At 39.8% G+C, this 21,892-nt stretch overlaps 1 protein-coding gene across 1 annotated transcript in view; it reads left to right on the top strand.

The window, feature by feature from the left end:
• Positions 1–21,892, top strand: part of LOC139761061 (hemocyte protein-glutamine gamma-glutamyltransferase-like) — a 58,584-nt gene that overhangs the window by 22,300 nt on the left and 14,392 nt on the right. The window contains exons 2-8 of the mRNA XM_071684857.1: positions 6,148–6,266; positions 7,930–8,136; positions 8,283–8,413; positions 8,540–8,681; positions 9,113–9,339; positions 9,446–9,623; positions 9,901–10,155. Of these exons, the coding sequence (XP_071540958.1) occupies positions 6,158–6,266; positions 7,930–8,136; positions 8,283–8,413; positions 8,540–8,681; positions 9,113–9,339; positions 9,446–9,623; positions 9,901–10,155 (1,249 nt within the window). The 5' untranslated portion in view covers positions 6,148–6,157. The remainder of the gene's footprint in view (positions 1–6,147; positions 6,267–7,929; positions 8,137–8,282; positions 8,414–8,539; positions 8,682–9,112; positions 9,340–9,445; positions 9,624–9,900; positions 10,156–21,892) is intronic.

Below are 21,892 nucleotides of genomic sequence, written 5' to 3'. Positions count from 1 at the left end.
TACTACTACTACTACTACTACTACTACTACTACTACTACTACTACTACTACTACTACTACTACTACTACTACTACTACTACTACTACTACTACTACTACTACTACTACTACTACTACTACTACTACTACTACTACTACTACTACTACTACTACTACTACTACTACTACTACTACTACTACTACTACTACTACTACTACTACTACTACTACTACTACTACTACTACTACTACTACTACTACTACTACTACTACTACTACTACTACTACTACTACTACTACTACTACTACTACTACTACTACTACTACTACTACTACTACTACTACTACTACTACTACTACTACTACTACTACTACTACTACTACTACTACTACTACTACTACTACTACTACTACTACTACTACTACTACTACTACTACTACTACTACTACTACTACTACTACTACTACTACTACTACTACTACTACTACTACTACTACTACTACTACTACTACTACTACTACTACTACTACTACTACTACTACTACTACTACTACTACTACTACTACTACTACTACTACTACTACTACTACTACTACTACTACTACTACTACTACTACTACTACTACTACTACTACTACTACTACTACTACTACTACTACTACTACTACTACTACTACTACTACTACTACTACTACTACTACTACTACTACTACTACTACTACTACTACTACTACTACTACTACTACTACTACTACTACTACTACTACTACTACTACTACTACTACTACTACTACTACTACTACTACTACTACTACTACTACTACTACTACTACTACTACTACTACTACTACTACTACTACTACTACTACTACTACTACTACTACTACTACTACTACTACTACTACTACTACTACTACTACTACTACTACTACTACTACTACTACTACTACTACTACTACTACTACTACTACTACTACTACTACTACTACTACTACTACTACTACTACTACTACTACTACTACTACTACTACTACTACTACTACTACTACTACTACTACTACTACTACTACTACTACTACTACTACTACTACTACTACTACTACTACTACTACTACTACTACTACTACTACTACTACTACTACTACTACTACTACTACTACTACTACTACTACTACTACTACTACTACTACTACTACTACTACTACTACTACTACTACTACTACTACTACTACTACTACTACTACTACTACTACTACTACTACTACTACTACTACTACTACTACTACTACTACTACTACTACTACTACTACTACTACTACTACTACTACTACTACTACTACTACTACTACTACTACTACTACTACTACTACTACTACTACTACTACTACTACTACTACTACTACTACTACTACTACTACTACTACTACTACTACTACTACTACTACTACTACTACTACTACTACTACTACTACTACTACTACTACTACTACTACTACTACTACTACTACTACTACTACTACTACTACTACTACTACTACTACTACTACTACTACTACTACTACTACTACTACTACTACTACTACTACTACTACTACTACTACTACTACTACTACTACTACTACTACTACTACTACTACTACTACTACTACTACTACTACTACTACTACTACTACTACTACTACTACTACTACTACTACTACTACTACTACTACTACTACTACTACTACTACTACTACTACTACTACTACTACTACTACTACTACTACTACTACTACTACTACTACTACTACTACTACTACTACTACTACTACTACTACTACTACTACTACTACTACTACTACTACTACTACTACTACTACTACTACTACTACTACTACTACTACTACTACTACTACTACTACTACTACTACTACTACTACTACTACTACTACTACTACTACTACTACTACTACTACTACTACTACTACTACTACTACTACTACTACTACTACTACTACTACTACTACTACTACTACTACTACTACTACTACTACTACTACTACTACTACTACTACTACTACTACTACTACTACTACTACTACTACTACTACTACTACTACTACTACTACTACTACTACTACTACTACTACTACTACTACTACTACTACTACTACTACTACTACTACTACTACTACTACTACTACTACTACTACTACTACTACTACTACTACTACTACTACTACTACTACTACTACTACTACTACTACTACTACTACTACTACTACTACTACTACTACTACTACTACTACTACTACTACTACTACTACTACTACTACTACTACTACTACTACTACTACTACTACTACTACTACTACTACTACTACTACTACTACTACTACTACTACTACTACTACTACTACTACTACTACTACTACTACTACTACTACTACTACTACTACTACTACTACTACTACTACTACTACTACTACTACTACTACTACTACTACTACTACTACTACTACTACTACTACTACTACTACTACTACTACTACTACTACTACTACTACTACTACTACTACTACTACTACTACTACTACTACTACTACTACTACTACTACTACTACTACTACTACTACTACTACTACTACTACTACTACTACTACTACTACTACTACTACTACTACTACTACTACTACTACTACTACTACTACTACTACTACTACTACTACTACTACTACTACTACTACTACTACTACTACTACTACTACTACTACTACTACTACTACTACTACTACTACTACTACTACTACTACTACTACTACTACTACTACTACTACTACTACTACTACTACTACTACTACTACTACTACTACTACTACTACTACTACTACTACTACTACTACTACTACTACTACTACTACTACTACTACTACTACTACTACTACTACTACTACTACTACTACTACTACTACTACTACTACTACTACTACTACTACTACTACTACTACTACTACTACTACTACTACTACTACTACTACTACTACTACTACTACTACTACTACTACTACTACTACTACTACTACTACTACTACTACTACTACTACTACTACTACTACTACTACTACTACTACTACTACTACTACTACTACTACTACTACTACTACTACTACTACTACTACTACTACTACTACTACTACTACTACTACTACTACTACTACTACTACTACTACTACTACTACTACTACTACTACTACTACTACTACTACTACTACTACTACTACTACTACTACTACTACTACTACTACTACTACTACTACTACTACTACTACTACTACTACTACTACTACTACTACTACTACTACTACTACTACTACTACTACTACTACTACTACTACTACTACTACTACTACTACTACTACTACTACTACTACTACTACTACTACTACTACTACTACTACTACTACTACTACTACTACTACTACTACTACTACTACTACTACTACTACTACTACTACTACTACTACTACTACTACTACTACTACTACTACTACTACTACTACTACTACTACTACTACTACTACTACTACTACTACTACTACTACTACTACTACTACTACTACTACTACTACTACTACTACTACTACTACTACTACTACTACTACTACTACTACTACTACTACTACTACTACTACTACTACTACTACTACTACTACTACTACTACTACTACTACTACTACTACTACTACTACTACTACTACTACTACTACTACTACTACTACTACTACTACTACTACTACTACTACTACTACTACTACTACTACTACTACTACTACTACTACTACTACTACTACTACTACTACTACTACTACTACTACTACTACTACTACTACTACTACTACTACTACTACTACTACTACTACTACTACTACTACTACTACTACTACTACTACTACTACTACTACTACTACTACTACTACTACTACTACTACTACTACTACTACTACTACTACTACTACTACTACTACTACTACTACTACTACTACTACTACTACTACTACTACTAACTAAAAATCTATAATTTCTACTTACACAACCAAGTTTATTGGAGGCTTATTCTGTGAGGTTTGTGGGACAGAGGATATGGCTATACCCAATATGATGATCTTACTGTAGGGTTAAACTGTAGCATTTTGATATCTCATAAAAGTCTAACCCACTTTTTGGGAACAATGAACACTGAACGAAAGATTTCTAAATTCGTATTTGTCTGGCCTCTAACTGGCAGCCCTGCTTTCATGATAATGTAATCCAAAGACTGTTAGGGACAATTCCAGTCTTTTGCCACAATAAATGTAATTATTTCATTTTTTGATGAAAATAACAAAATGGCTGGGTTACTGTAATCATTAGAAAATCTATCAACCATACCGATACACGCCGTACTGATCATTTCAATATTCATTGGACAACTATTGGCGAAGATAAATTTTGTACTATGTACATCACAGGAACTTCACAAGCAGTAATGGTCATGTCCAGGTTAATTATAGCTTGTTAATATCTGGGAAAACTTAAGCACAGCTTATTTCAACGTCCAGGTAAACATAATCATAGTTATACATGTTCCAGATAATTTGAGCCTACCTATTAATGTCCAGCTTAGTCTATGCATACGCCCTCACAGTCCATGTTGGTCTAAGGGTAGCTTATTATTATCCAGGACAATTTAAGCCTACCTTATTAATGTTTACGTTAACTTAAGCACTGCTAGTTGATGTCCGTGTTGATTTAGGCACATCTATTAATGTCCAGGTTAAGCATAGCTATTGATGTCCAGATTAACTTAAATATAGTATATTAATGCCCAGGTTTACCCAAGTCTTCTGGACTTATCGGTGTTTGCTAGATCCTAACTTAACGATACCTGAAATTATCTGGACTTCCGTGGTGTACAGGTCAGGGTCGAATCCTGGCTGTGGCAGTCAGTGCACAGTCAACCCAGCTGTTCATCCAACCACAGCCGTTAGTCGATAAAATGGGTCCATGCTCAGGATATATATATATATATATATATATATATATATATATATATATATATATATATATATATATATATATATAGCATTTAATGGCATGGCCTTGATTAGGGCCTCAGTTGCCCGTGCCATCTCAGCTACCATAAAAAAAAATCCTTTATCATATTTAACATATACTACATTGTTATTTGGAATATATTATATCGATTATAGTGTCAGAATGCAAGTTCTCATATATGAATCGCTTAAGGAGTCAAATTTAAGAGAATTTTTTTAATACAAAACTCAAAGGTCACACACAATCATTATCTAACATTAAAAGAACTTCATTCTGAATATACCGGTAGGAAACTCCATGGCAACTGTGCAGCCACCCACTTGTCTATGTGGCCACTAGCCAGTTAATATACTATCTAGCTACCCTGACAGCAGCCAGATTTTCAGTACCGTTGATGAGCTAGGAATGAAGTATTATAAACAGTAATTCCTTGCCTTTAGCCAGCTCCTGAAGGAGAGCACCTTTTCAATGCCGTGATGAGCCTTGCTGAAGTTCTTACCTCAAGCATGAGATTTGCTTATAATAACCACTTGTATAGTTTGTAGTTCACTTATAACTTGCATGGTCTATGAGCCCATGCATAGCATGCCCCATGGGTAATCCAGCACTGCTGTAATATAATGGGAAAGTCATGTTAGTGCACAATCATCTCTGAAAGCTACAAGAAACTTCACTCATATTATGTTCAGCCTATAACACATTTCCAAAGTAAGAATAGTTAAGCCATTCATAACTTACCAACAGCGAAAGAAATCACAGAAAATAGATGAAGGAAACCCAACGTATTCTACCTTGCAATTGTCCCTCATGTATACGTGTAGTTGTAGTTTTCGCCAGCAGGTGGACAGCACGGTACTTGAAGCGGGCATTTCAAAACACATAATCTATGAGGATAGCCGAAATTCCATTGTTAATTTCAGAAACTCGACTGATTAGACTCTATTACTGCCTTCATCTATATTTGGATCTCAGGGGATGTGGTATGCATAACATCGTGTGGTGTTATAATGCAAGGTATCGTATATGCTGTTACAATGCATGACATAGTACAAGAACGAACGAGCGACTGAAGTCGTGAATTTCCCACCCCACAGATTCGTAAAGATGGTTCGCGGCAACACTAGGACCAGCAGCAACTGGATGAACACGATCCGGACTAACTACCTCAGCAACCTCGACAGGCGCCGTCGCAACGAAGAGGAGGCTGAAAAACGTGAGTTGCAATCCCTCTCTCGCTCACAGTGGTATCCTTTACACATGTTCAACACTCATCATTCCCAAACATAATCATGACAAGTGGCTTTTACAACTTTAACACATTTCTTTTTCCTTTTGGAATTGATGTTCTTGCTTGCTATAATTTGTACAACAATCCACTTCACTCTCACGGACCGTTATCTTCCAATGTCACACACGTTCCTCAGTGTAACACAGGATCATATGTCCCCAGTGTCATGCAAAATCATGTTCCTAACTGCAGCGGATATTAATATTCCTCTCACAAACTCATGTTTCTCAAGTGTCGCATACCATCATGCTCAAGTATCTAATACCATCATATTCATTACCACCTCACACCACCTGGTTCCATAGTATCTCACATCACACGTAACAACGTGCCGTTCTCCAGAATGTCCATCAATATCATACCATTCCTCTATCTCATTATTATGTTCCCCTGTTTCACAACAACATGATCCTCAGCATCCCATACCATATGTTCCTCAGTATTTCACAGCAATGTGATCCTCAGCATCCCATACCATATGTTCCTCAGTATTTCACAGCAATGTGATCCTCAGCATCCCATACCATATGTTCCTCAGTATTTCACAGCAATGTGATCCTCATTGTCCCATACCATATGTTCCTCAGTATTTCACAGCAATGTGATCCTCATTGTCCCATACCATATGTTCCTCAGTATTTCACAGCAATGTGATCCTCATTGTCCCATACCATATGTTCCTCAGTGTTTCACAGCAATGTGATCCTCATTGTCCCATACCATATGTTCCTCAGTGTTTCACAGCAATGTGATCCTCATTGTCCCATACCATATGTTCCTCAGTATTTCACAGCAATGTGATCCTCATTGTCCCATACCATATGTTCCTCAGTATTTCACAGCAATGTGATCCTCATTGTCCCATACCATATGTTCCTCAGTGTTTCACAGCAATGTGATCCTCAGTGTCCCATACCATATGTTCCTCAGTATTTCACAGCAATGTGATCCTCAGTGTCCCATACCATATGTTCCTCAGTATTTCACAGCAATGTGATCCTCAGCATCCCATACCATATGTTCCTCAGTGTTTTACAGCAATGTGATCCTCAGTGTCCCATACCATATGTTCCTCAGTATTTCACAGCAATGTGATCCTCAGCATCCCATACCATATGTTCCTCAGTGTTTTACAGCAATGTGATCCTCAGCATCCCATACCATATGTTCCTCAGTATTTCACAGCAAAGTGATCCTCAGCATCCCATACCATATGTTCCTGTGTTTTGCGGCAATGTGATCCTCTGTTTCCAATCCCATATGTTCCTTCTCTGTTTCAAAGGAATATGATCCTCAGTATCCCATACCATATGTTCCTCAGTGTTTCACAGGAACATGATCCTCATTGTTTTGCACCATTATGTTCCTCACCATCATCATGTTCCCTAGTGTCTGCACCTCATCCTGCTGTTCATATATGTATCTTCTCTTCTCTGTTTGCAGAAAATGGGAGGGGAAAAACATGAAATTAAGCTGCTCTTGACAATCACTAGTTTGATGTTGAATGAGGTTCACAATACAGTACTCAGCCTAATTACATGAAGCAAGAATTCAGTACCCCTTCTTATATTTTGCTCTTCATCTGCAGCACCTACTTCAGCAAACCAGGTAGAACGTGTCCATTGGTACATCAAGGATAATGCCAAAAACCACAATACTATCAAGTTTGATCATGTGCACGATAAAGAAGACCCCAAGCCAGTGCTGCGTCGTGGTCAGACCTTCTACCTAGCCATGAGGTTTCAGAAGGCCTTTGATAGTGAAAGAGACCGTATAGTCCTAAATTTTAAATTTGGTAAGTTTTATCATAGGTGTTAATAGTATCATTATCATATTGAATTTATTATGAAACAAACTTGGTGTTTTTCTCTTGAAACTGCAGTTATTGCTTAGTTACAGGAAATGGCTGTATATATTGTAAGAACATGTATCTGTCCGTAGGAAGTAAGCCATCAGTTCAGAAAGGCACAATGAACGTCGTCACTGTGGAAAATGAGAAATTCACCAAAAACAAGGACCACTGGGATTGTCGAATTGACCCAGGCACAAATGGCAAAGATCTTGTCGTGCAGGTGATTATATTTCGTTATCTCGCTTAGTTGTTGTCTCGTTTAGGATATATTACTGCATTACTGTGTGTTATTACTGCAGTGATTACTCCTGAATCTTTCTTTTTCATGAATTGATTTATTTCATAGGTGTACATTCCTGCCACTACCATGGTGGGCATATGGCGCCTAGATGTTCGTAGTGGTCTTCAGGACACAAGCCTGGGCCGAGGCATGAACTTATACTCAGATGACACAGACTGTTTCGTTCTTTTCAATCCTTGGTGCAAAGGTTAGTAGGCATTAAATATTTAAGACACTATCTGTTCAATGTGGTTGCATTGTAGCAAGTAACAGTTCACTTATTCAAAGAATGGATTTTGGAGGAGGTCTAGAGTTTTGGTTACATACAATCACCGGGGAAAATATGACAAAGTTGGCAAATATTTGATAATTATATTCAAGGCACATTTAGGGTGGGCATCATTTTTTTTTTCTTTCTTTTCTAATATCCAGGTAGGTTAAATTTCTACATAGGAGCTGCTGGTTTTAAAACAGTTGATCACTGCTGTCCAAATATGGTTCTAAATATGGTAAATCTTTGCCTCAAAAACTGAAAACTAGTTTTCCATAACCTTACAATACTGTATTTTCATACTTTCCATATATCCTTCACAAATTATTTAACATGCATCTAAAAACATGGATTATTCTGTTTTGCAGATGATGCAGTATTCCTTGATGATGACAAGAAGAGAGATGAATATGTGATGAATGACGAAGGCAAAGTGTACGTTGGTGCCTACAGTAGATCTAGAGGAAGGCCCTGGGCTTATGGCCAGTTTGATGATGTGGCGCTCCCTGTGTCTGTGTACATATTAGAGCTGAGTCGCATAGCTGATACTGAGCGTGGGAACCCAGTACAAGTTGTTCGAGCAATTTCTGCCGGAGTAAGTAACTTTCCCAATGATATTCTTTCAGTAAACTACATTTTAAGTTTTTCCTAAAGAAAAAGCTTTTTCAAAACTGCTTTTCTAATATACATATTTATTTAAGGTAAATGATTATGATGAAGAGGGCATCCTATCGGGACGATGGGATGGGGAGTACAGTGATGGTACAGCCCCTTACAAATGGACTGGTAGCGCCAGAATTCTTGAAGAATATATGCGAAATGGATATAAACCTGTCAAGTATGGACAGTGCTGGGTTTTCTCTGCTCTTGTCACAACAGGTATTAAACAAGTTTTGTGTTTGTACTTCCATATGGTCATTTAGTGATTTTGAGGATTAGCTTTTAGTGTCATCAAATACAGTATATTAGCTATTGTAAATTTTTACATTTCAGAATTATATTCTTGGTATTGGAAGATGCATTTTCATATGCTTGAAATGTATCATTTCATGTTGAATAATTGTTTTAGTTCCATTTTTGCAACATATTGTAAAAATTGAGAAAATTGCCTAAGAAGGCTTAATCTCATGCAACATATTTTTATCATTCATTACAGTTTGCCGTGCTTTGGGAATTCCATGCCGATCAGTTACCAACTTTGTCTCTGCCCATGACACGAACACGTCCCTTACTATTGACAAGTTCTTTGACAAAGCGGGCAATGAAATTGAAGGTGGACCTGATGGCGACAACTGGGATTCCATTTGGAATTTCCACGTATGGAATGATGTGTGGATGGCAAGGAATGACCTTCCTCCAGGATATGGCGGTTGGCAGGCAATTGATAGCACTCCTCAAGAAGAAAGTGATCGTGAGTATGTGATTTGCTTAACAGCGAAGGCAGATGCCATTTCATTCAGAATGTCATGACTGTGCTGTAAGTAAATGAGTTATATATATATATATATATATATATATATATATATATATATATATATATATATTTCTCCCTGGGGATAGGGGAGAAAGAATACTTCCCACGTATTCCCTGCATGTCGTAGAAGGCGACTAAAAGGGAAGGGAGCGGGGGGCTGGAAATCCTCCCCTCTCATTTTTTTTTTTTTTTTAATTTTCCAAAAGAAGGAACAGAGAAGGGGGCCATGTGAGGGTATTCCCTCAAAGGCCCAGTCCTCTGTTCTTAACGCTACCTCGCTAATGCGGGAAATGGCGAATAGTATGAAAAATTTTTTTTTTTTTTTTTTTTTTTTTTTTTTTTTTTTTTTTTTTTTTTATACTTTGTCGCTGTCTCCCGCGTCTGCGAGGTAGCGCAAGGAAACAGACGAAAGAAATGGCCCAACCCCCCCCCCATACACATGTACATACACATGTCCACACACGTGTATACATACCTACACAGCTTTCCATGGTCCACCCCAGACGCCTCACATGCCTTGATTCACTCCACTGACAGCACGTCAACCCCTGTATACCACATCGCTCCAATTCACTCTATTCCTTGCCCTCCTTACACCCTCCTGCATGTTCAGGCCCCGATCACACAAAATCTTTTTCACTCCATCTTTCCACCTCCAATTTGGTCTCCCTCTTCTCCTCGTTCCCTCCACCTCCGACACATATATCCTCTTGGTCAATCTTTCCTCACTCATTCTCTCCATGTGCCCAAACCATTTCAAAACACCCTCTTCTGCTCTCTCAACCACGCTCTTTTTATTTCCACACATCTCTCTTACCCTTACATTACTTACTCGATCAAACCACCTCACATCACACATTGTCCTCAAACATCTCATTTCCAACACATCCACCCTCCTGTGCACAACTCTATCTATAGCCCACGCCTCGCAACCATACAACATTGTTGGAACCACTATTCCTTCAAACATACCCATTTTTGCTTTCCGAGATAATCTTCTCGACTTCCACACATTTTTCAAGGCTCCCAGGATTTTCGCCCCCTCCCCAACCCTATGATCCACTTCCGCTTCCATGGTTCCATCCGCTGCCAGATCCACTCCCAGATATCTAAAACACTTTACTTCCTCCAGTCATCTCCATTCAAACTTACCTCCCATTTGACTTGACCCTCAACCCTACTGTACCTAATAACCTTGCTCTTATTCACATTTACTCTTAACTTTCTTCTTTCACACACTTTACCAACCTCAGTCACCAGCTTCTGCAGTTTCTCACATGAATCAGCCACCAGCACTGTATCATCAGCGAACAACAACTGACTCACTTCCCAAGCTCTCTCCTCCACAACAGACTTCATATACTTGCCCCTCTTTCCAAAACTCTTGCATTCACCTCCCTAACAACCCCATCCATAAACGAATTAAACAACCATGGAGACATCACACACCCCTGCCGCAAACCTACATTCACTGAGAACCAATCACTTTCCTCTCTTCCTACACGTACACATGCCTTACATCCTCGATAAAAACTTTTCACTGCTTCTAACAACTTGCCTCCCACACCATATATTCTTAATACCTTCCACATAGCATCTCTATCAACTCTATCATATGCCTTCTCAAGATCCATAAATGCTACATACAAATCCATTTGCTTTTCTAAGTATTTCTCACATACATTCTTCAAAGCAAACACCTGATCCACACATCCTCTACCACTTCTGAAACCACACTGCTCTTCCCCAATCTGATGCTCTGTACATATATATATATATGGTGACGGAGTTTGGTAAAGTGTGTGGAAGAAGAAAGTTAAGAGTAAATGTGAATAAGAGCAAGGTTATTAGGTACAGTAGGGTTGAGGGTCAAGTCAATTGGGAGGTGAGTTTGAATGGTGAAAAACTGGAGGAAGTGAAGTGTTTTAGATATCTGGGAGTGGATCTGTCAGCGGATGGAACCATGGAAGCGGAAGTGGATCATAGGGTGGGGGAGGGGGCGAAAATTTTGGGAGCCTTGAAAAATGTGTGGAAGTCGAGAACATTATCCCGGAAAGCAAAAATGGGTATGTTTGAGGGAATAGTAGTTCCAACAACGTTGTATGGTTGCGAGGCGTGGGCTATGGATAGAGTTGTGCGCAGGAGGATGGATGTGCTGGAAATGAGATGTTTGAGGACAATGTGTGGTGTGAGGTGGTTTGATCGAGTAAGTAACGTAAGGGTAAGAGAGATGTGTGGAAATAAAAAGAGCGTGGTTGAGAGAGCAGAAGAGGGTGTTTTGAAATGGTTTGGGCACATGGAGAGAATGAGTGAGGAAAGATTGACCAAGAGGATATATGTGTCGGAGGTGGAGGGAACGAGGAGAAGAGGGAGACCAAATTGGAGGTGGAAAGATGGAGTGAAAAGGATTTTGTGTGATCGGGGCCTGAACATGCAGGAGGGTGAAAGGAGGGCAAGGAATAGAGTGAATTGGAGCGATGTGGTATACAGGGGTTGACGTGCTGTCAGTGGATTGAATCATGGCATGTGAAGCGTCCGGGGTAAACCATGGAAAGCTGTGTAGGTATGTGTATTTCCGTGTGTGGACGTGTGTATGTACATGTGTATGGGGGGGGGTTGGGCCATTTCTTTCGTCTGTTTCCTTGCGCTACCTCGCAAACGCGGGAGACAGCGACAAAGTATAAAAAAAAAAAAAAAAATATATATATATATATATATATATATATATATATATATATATATATATATATATATATATATATATTATTATATTATTATTATTATTATTTTGCTTTGTCGCTGTCTCCCGCGTTTGTGAGGTAGCGCAAGGAAACAGACGAAAGAAATGGCCCAACCCACCCCCATACACATTGTATATACATACACGTTCACACACGCAAATATACATACCTATACATCTGAATGTACACATATATATACACATACAGACACATACATATATACCCATGCACACAATTCACACTGTCTGCCTTTATTCATTCCCATCGCCACCTCGCCACACATGGAATACCATCCCCCTCCCCCCTCATGTGTGCGAGGTAGCACTAGGAAAAGACAACAAAGGCCCCATTCGTTCACACTCAGTCTCTAGCTGTCATGCAATAATGCCCGAAACCACAGCTCCCTTTCCACATCCAGGCCCCACACAACTTTCCATGGTTTACCCCCGTCGCTTCACATGCCCTGATTCAATCCACTGACAGCACGTCAACCCCGGTATACCACATCGATCCAATTCACTCTATTCCTTGCCCGCCTTTCACCCTCTTGCATGTTCAGGCCCCAATCACTTAAAATCTTTTTCACTCCATCTTTCCACCTCCAATTTGGTCTCCCACTTCTCCTCGTTCCCTCCACCTCCGACACATATATCGTCTTGGTCAATCTTTCCTCACTCATTCTCTCCATGTGACCAAACCATTTCAAAACACCCTCTTCTGCTCTCTCAACCACGCTCTTTTTATTTCCACACATCTCTCTTACCCTTTTACTTACTCGATCAAACCACCTCACACCACACATTGTCCTCAAACATCTCATTTCCAGCACATCCACCCTCCTGCGCACAACTCTATCCATAGCCCACACCTCGCAACCATACAACATTGTTGGAACCACTATTCCTTCAAACATACCCATTTTTGCTTTCCGAGATAATGTTCTCGACTTCCACACATTCTTCAAGGCTCCCAGGATTTTCGCCCCCTCCCCCACCCTATGATTCACTTCCGCTTCCATGGTTCCATCCGCTGCCAGATCCACTCCCAGATACCTAAAACACTTTACTTCCTCCAGTTTTTCTCCATTCAAACTTACCTCCCAATTGACTTGACCCTCAACCCTACTGTACCTAATAACCTTGCTCTTAACCTTGCTCCTGCGCACAACTCTATCCATAGCCCACACCTCGCAACCATACAACATTGTTGGAACCACTATTCCTTCAAACATACCCATTTTTGCTTTCCGAGATAATGTTCTCGACTTCCACACATTCTTCAAGGCTCCCAGGATTTTCGCCCCCTCCCCCACCCTATGATTCACTTCCGCTTCCATGGTTCCATCCGCTGCCAGATCCACTCCCAGATACCTAAAACACTTTACTTCCTCCAGTTTTTCTCCATTCAAACTTACCTCCCAATTGACTTGACCCTCAACCCTACTGTACCTAATAACCTTGCTCTTATTCACATTTACTCTTAACTTTCTTCTTTCACACACTTTACCAAACTCAGTCACCAGCTTCTGCAGTTTTTCACATGAATCAGCCACCAGTGCTGTATCATCAGCGAACAACAACTGGCTCACTTCCCAAGCTCTCTCCTCCACAACAGACTTCATTTTTGCCCCTCTTTCCAAAACTCTTGCATTCACCTCCCTAACAACCCCATCCATAAACAAATTAAACAAACATGGAGACATCACACACCCCTGTTACAAACCTACATTCACTGAGAAACAATCACTTTCCTCTCTTCCAACACGTACACATGCCTTACTTCCTCGATAAAAACTTTTCACTGCTTCTAACAACTTGCCTCCCACACCATATATTCTTAATACCTTCCACAGAGCATCTCTATCAACTCTATCATATGCCTTCTCCAGATCCATAAACGCTACATACAAATCCATTTGCTTTTCTAAGTATTTCTCACGTACATTCTTCAAAGCAAACACCTGATCCACACATCCTCTACCACTTCTGAAACCACACTGCTCTTCCCCAATCTGATGCTCTGTACATGCCTTCACCCTCTCAATCAATACCCTCCCATATAATTTACCAGGAATACTCAACAAACTTATACCTCTGTAATTTGAGCACTCACTCTTATCCCCTTTGCCTTTGTACAATGGCACTATGCACGCATTCCGCCAATCCTCAGGCACCTCACCATGAGTCATACATACATTAAATAACCTTACCAACCAGTCAACAATACAGTCACCCCCTTTTTTAATAAATTCCACTGCAATACCATCCAAACCTGCTGCCTTGCCAGCTTTCATCATCTGCAAAGCTTTTACTACCTCTTCTCTGTTTACCAAATCATTTTCCCCAACCCTCTCATTTTGCACACCACCTCGACCAAGACACCCTATATCTGCCACTCTATCATCAAACACATTCAACAAACCTTCAAAATACTCACTCCATCTCCTTCTCACATCACCACTACTTGTTATCACCTCCCTATTTGCGCCCTTCACTGAAGTTCCCATTTGCTCCCTTGTCTTACGCACTTTATTTACCTCCTTCCAGAACATCTTTTTATTCTCCCTAAAATTTAATGATACTCTCTCACCCCAACTCTCATTTGCCCTCTTTTTCACCTCTTGCACCTTTCTCTTGACCTCCTGTCTCTTTCTTTTATACATCTCCCACTCAATTGCATTTTTTCCCTGCAAAAATCGTCCAAATGCCTCTCTCTTCTCTTTCACTAATAATCTTACTTCTTCATCCCACCACTCACTACCCTTTCTAATCAACCCACCTCCCACGCTTCTCATGCCACAAGCATCTTTTGCGCAATATATATATATATATATATATATATATATATATATATATATATATATATATATAGGGGATAGGGGACAAAGAATACTTCCCACGTATTCCCTGCGTGTCGTAAAAGGCGACTAAAAGGGGAGGGAGCGGGGGGGCTGGAAATCCTCCCCTCTCGTTTTTTTTTTTTTTTTTTTTTTTTTTTTTTTAATTTTCCAAAAGAAGGAACAGAGAATTGGGCCAGGTGAGGGTATTCCCTCAAAGGCCCAGTCCTCTGTTCTTAACGCTACCTCGCTAATGCGGGAAATGGCGAACAGTTTGAAAGAATATATATATATATATATATATATATATATATATATATATATATATATATATATATATATATATATATATATATATGTAGGTTTGCGGCAGGGGTGTGTGATGTCTCCATGGTTGTTTAATTTGTTTATGGATGGGGTTGTTAGGGAGGTAAATGCAAGAGTCCTGGAAAGAGGGGCAAGTCTGAAGTCTGTTGGGGATGAGAGAGCTTGGGAAGTGAGTCAGTTGCTGTTCGCTGATGATACAGCGCTGGTGGCTGATTCATGTGAGAAACTGCAGAAGCTGGTGACTGAGTTTGGTAAAGTGTGTGGAAGAAGAAAGTTAAGAGTAAATGTGAATAAGAGCAAGGTTATTAGGTACAGTAGGGTTGAGGGTCAAGTCAATTGGGAGGTGAGTTTGAATGGAGAAAAACTGGAGGAAGTGAAGTGTTTTAGATATCTGGGAGTGGATCTGTCAGTGGATGGAACCATGGAAGCGGAAGTGGATCATAGGGTGGGGGAGGGGGCGAAAATTTTGGGAGCCTTGAAAAATGTGTGGAAGTCGAGAACATTATCTCGGAAAGCAAAAATGGGTATGTTTGAAGGAATAGTGGTTCCAACAATGTTGTATGGTTGCGAGGCGTGGGCTATGGATAGAGTTGTGCGCAGGAGGATGGATGTGCTGGAAATGAGATGTTTGAGGACAATGTGTGGTGTGAGGTGGTTTGATCGAGTAAGTAACGTAAGGGTAAGAGAGATGTGTGGAAATAAAAAGAGCGTGGTTGAGAGAGCAGAAGAGGGTGTTTTGAAATGGTTTGGGCACATGGAGAGAATGAGTGAGGAAAGATTGACCAAGAGGATATATGTGTCGGAGGTGGAGGGAACGAGGAGAAGAGGGAGACCAAATTGGAGGTGGAAAGATGGAGTGAAAAAGATTTTGTGTGATCGGGGCCTGAACATGCAGGAGGGTGAAAGGAGGGCAAGGAATAGAGTGAATTGGAGCGATGTGGTATACAGGGGTTGACGTGCTGTCAGTGGAGTGAATCAAGGCATGTGAAGCGTCTGGGGTAAACCATGGAAAGCTGTGTAGGTATGTATATTTGCGTGTGTGGACGTGTGTATGTACATGTGTATGGGGGGGGGTTGGGCCATTTCTTTCGTCTGTTTCCTTGCGCTACCTCGCAAACGCGGGAGACAGCGACAAAGTATAAAAAAAAAAAAAAAAAAAATATATATATATATATATTTTTATTATTTATTATACTTTGTCGCTGTCTCCCGCGTTTGCGAGGTAGCGCAAGGAAACAGACAAAAGAAATGGCCCAACCCCCCCCCCCATACACATGTATATACATACGTCCACACACGCAAATATACATACCTACACAGCTTTCCATGGTTTACCCCAGACGCTTCACATGCCCTGCTTCAATCCACTGACAGCACGTCAACCCCGGTATACCACAACGCTCCAATTCACTCTATTCCTTGCCCTCCTTTCACCCTCCTGCATGTTCAGGCCCCGATCACACAAAATCTTTTTCACTCCATCTTTCCACCTCCAATTTGGTCTCCCTCTTCTCCTTGTTCCCTCCACGTCCGACACATATATCCTCTTGGTCAATCTTTCCTCACTCATCCTCTCCATGTACCCAAACCACTTCAAAACACCCTCTTCTGCTCTCTCAACCACGCTCTTTTTATTTTCACACATCTCTCTTACCCTTACATTACTTACTCTATCAAACCACCTCACACCACACATTGTCCTCAAACATCTCATTTCCAGCACATCCATCCTCCTGCGCACAACTCTATCCATAGCCCACGCCTCGCAACCATACAACATTGTTGGAACCACTATTCCTTCAAACATACCCATTTTTGCTTTCCGAGATAATGTTCTCGACTTCCACACATTCTTCAAGGCCCCCAGGATTTTCGCCCCCTCCCCCACCCTATGATCCACTTCCGCTTCCATGGTTCCATCCGCTGCCAGATCCACTCCCAGATATCTAAAACACTTCACTTCCTCCAGTTTTTCTCCATTCAAACTCACCTTCCAATTGACTTGACCCTCAACCCTACTGTACCTTATAACCTTGCTCTTATTCACATTTACTCTTAACTTTCTTCTTTCACACACTTTACCAAACTCAGTCACCAGCTTCTGCAGTCTCTCACATGAATCAGCCACCAGCGCTGTATCATCAGCGAACAACAACTGACTCACTTCCCAAGCTCTCTCATCCCCAACAGACTTCATACTTGCCCCTCTTTCCAAAACTCTTGCATTCACCTCCCTAACAACCCCCATCCATAAACAAATTAAACAACCATGGAGACATCACACACCCCTGCCACAAACCTACATTCACTGAGAACCAATCACTTTCCTCTCTTCCTACACGTACACATGCCTTACATCCTCGATAAAAACTTTTCACTGCTTCTAACAACTTTCCTCCCACACCATATATTCTTAATACCTTCCACAGAGCATCTCTATCAACTCTATCATATGCCTTCTCCAGATCCATAAATGCTACATACAAATCCATTTGCTTTTCTAAGTATTTCTCACATACATTCTTCAAAGCAAACACCTGATCCACACATCCTCTACCACTTCTGAAACCACACTGCTCTTCCCCAATCTGATGCTCTGTACATGCCTTCACCCTCTCAATCAATATCCTCCCATATAATTTACCAGGAATACTCAACAAACTTATACCTCTGTAATTTGAGCACTCACTCTTATCCCCTTTGCCTTTGCACAATGGCACTATGCACGCATTCCGGCAATCCTCAGGCACCTCACCATGAGTCATACATACATTAAATAACCTTACCAACCAGTCAACAATACAGTCACCCCCTTTTTTAATAAATTCCACTGCAATACCATCCAAACCTGCTGCCTTGCCAGCTTTCATCTTCCGCAAAGCTTTTACTACCTCTTCTCTGTTTACCAAATCATTTTCCCTAACCCTCTCACTTTGCACACCACCTTGACCAAAACACCCTATATCTGCCACTCTATCATCAAACACATTCTTTTCATACTATTTGCCATTTTCTGCATTAGCGAGGTAGCATTAAGAACAGAGGACTGAGCCTTTAAGGGAATATCCTCAATTGGCCTTCTTCTCTATTCCTCTTTTGGAAAATTAAAAAACGAGAGGGGAGGATTTCCAGCCCCAACTCCCTCCCTTTTTAGTTGCCTTCTGCGACACGCAGGGAATACTTGGGAAGTATTCTTTCTCCCCTATCCCCAGGGATAGCACATTAACCCCAGTATATATAAAACATGGACTGGCTTCATAATAAACCACTATATCTGCATGTGCTCATGATGATTATTTTTGATTATTTTTGTGGTAAATCATTAACTGAGGAATATAATTGGCATAATTTTATAACAGTACAGTACTTGTGTTTTCTATTCTGGATATCATTGTATCTACATTTAACTAAACAACAATTTTTGTTATTAAGGTATTGCTTTATATGTCTTCGAAAAGGGAGGAGCAATTTATATTATGCTTTCTTTTCATGCTTCATATTTTCCTTTGTTTCTAGACTGATCTTAAACCTGGAGATGGATCCAAAATGTCCAAACAATCCACTTTTATCTGGAATATTCTATTCCAATCCCATTTACATAATGTGGATCAGCGATATATATAGCATCATGGTTCAAACACATACAGTATTTCTCTCCCTTTCTCTTTCCTTTGCCATGCTCTGAAATATGTCAAAAAGATTTGAAAAATTCATGATGGTCCAGCAAAAGGGATGGAAAGACTATCTGATGTACTGCCAAGTGAGATATGAAACTTGCTTGAAGCCCAGAAACATTTGAAAAATAATGAACTTACATGAGAGCTGCCTTTTCTAACTGAGGTGGAATAGTCTTCCAAAGTGCTTAGTATTGGGGCTAGTAGTTTTCCTGACCCTTACAAATGATTTGCCACTGAAACTTGTATCATACCCAAGTGTGTTTGCTTTTGATGCAAATGTCATGACAAAAATATGAAATGTTATTCTAACCTACATAGTAACCGAGGTCAGATCAGCTCCAGCTTTGGTCCCTTGCAATATTGATAATGATATTGTTAGAAGATATTTCACACTCCACAGCATAAGAGGCTGGTGGAGAATTTAGATTTTCAAGCTGGTTGAAGAAAATAAATAAAAAAAATACTTCAATGCAAAACAATGGAGATGGCTTATCCTGAAATGAGACCATCAGTGATTGCTATCTTGCAGGAGTCTCTATATGAAGAGGGACTTGGGGTTAACATAGTACCTAGCTCGTTATCAGATGACCACACTGGGAGAATTGTCAAGGAGGTAAATAATCTATTAAAATTGCTGTCAGTTATATGGATATGAAGAGGGTCTGTAAGATGGTAAGGTAAATAAGAGAATGGTAACAGTAAGTATTTGAACCAAAAAAGAATATATGTCATCATCATCAGTTCAGTCACACCATTTGAGGAGAGTTCATATTTCCATGAAAAGGTTCAGTGGAGGGTCAACAAAAAATCTACCTTAATTGAGGAAGACGTGGTACAAGAAAGAACAGCAGTCACTGAACTGGCTCTGTGGAAGAAAGCAAGAAAAGGAGGGACATGATCACTACCTTGTAAATTTTAAATTGATATATAACAAGGTAGAGCTTGGGAAGTGAGTCAGTTGTTGTTCGCTGATGATACAGCGCTGGTGGCTGATTCATGTGAGAAACTGCAGAAGCTGGTGACTGAGTTTGGTAAAGTGTGTGGAAGAAGAAAGTTAAGAGTAAATGTGAATAAGAGCAAGGTTATTAGGTACAGTAGGGTTGAGGGTCAAGTCAATTGGGAGGTGAGTTTGAATGGAGAAAAACTGGAGGAAGTGAAGTGTTTTAGATATCTGGGAGTGGATCTGGCAGCGGATGGAACCATGGAAGCGGAAGTGGATCATAGGGTGGGGGAGGGGGCGAAAATTTTGGGAGCCTTGAAAAATGTGTGGAAGTCGAGAACATTATCTCGGAAAGCAAAAATGGGTATGTTTGAAGGAATAGTGGTTCCAACAATGTTGTATGGTTGCGAGGCGTGGGCTATGGATAGAGTTGTGCGCAGGAGGATGGATGTGCTGGAAATGAGATGTTTGAGGACAATGTGTGGTGTGAGGTGGTTTGATCGAGTAAGTAACGTAAGGGTAAGAGAGATGTGTGGAAATAAAAAGAGCGTGGTTGAGAGAGCAGAAGAGGGTGTTTTGAAATGGTTTGGGCACATGGAGAGAATGAGTGAGGAAAGATTGACCAAGAGGATATATGTGTCGGAGGTGGAGGGAACGAGGAGAAGAGGGAGACCAAATTGGAGGTGGAAAGATGGAGTGAAAAAGATTTTGTGTGATCGGGGCCTGAACATGCAGGAGGGTGAAAGGAGGGCAAGGAATAGAGTGAATTGGAGCGATGTGGTATACAGGGGTTGACGTGCTGTCAGTGGATTGAATCAAGGCATGTGAAGCGTCTGGGGTAAACCATGGAAAGCTGTGTAGGTATGTATATTTGCGTGTGTGGACGTGTGTATGTACATGTGTATGGGGGGGGGGTTGGGCCATTTCTTTCGTCTGTTTCCTTGCGCTACCTCGCAAACGCGGGAGACAGCGACAAAGTATAAAAAAAAAAAAAAAAAAAAAAAAAAACAAGGTAGATACTGGATAGCTTTTCAGTGTAAAAATAAATGTAAATACTAGAAAGCACACAAAGAAAGTATGGAGGACACAATTTAGGAAAGATGGGAAGAACTTCTTTTCTTAAAGTACAATGATGAACGAATGGAATGTGTTC

This window comes from Panulirus ornatus, chromosome 39 (genome assembly GCF_036320965.1).
Source record: "Panulirus ornatus isolate Po-2019 chromosome 39, ASM3632096v1, whole genome shotgun sequence".
Lineage (NCBI taxonomy): Eukaryota > Metazoa > Arthropoda > Malacostraca > Decapoda > Palinuridae > Panulirus > Panulirus ornatus.
This window is presented reverse-complemented; position numbering and strand designations above follow the sequence as displayed.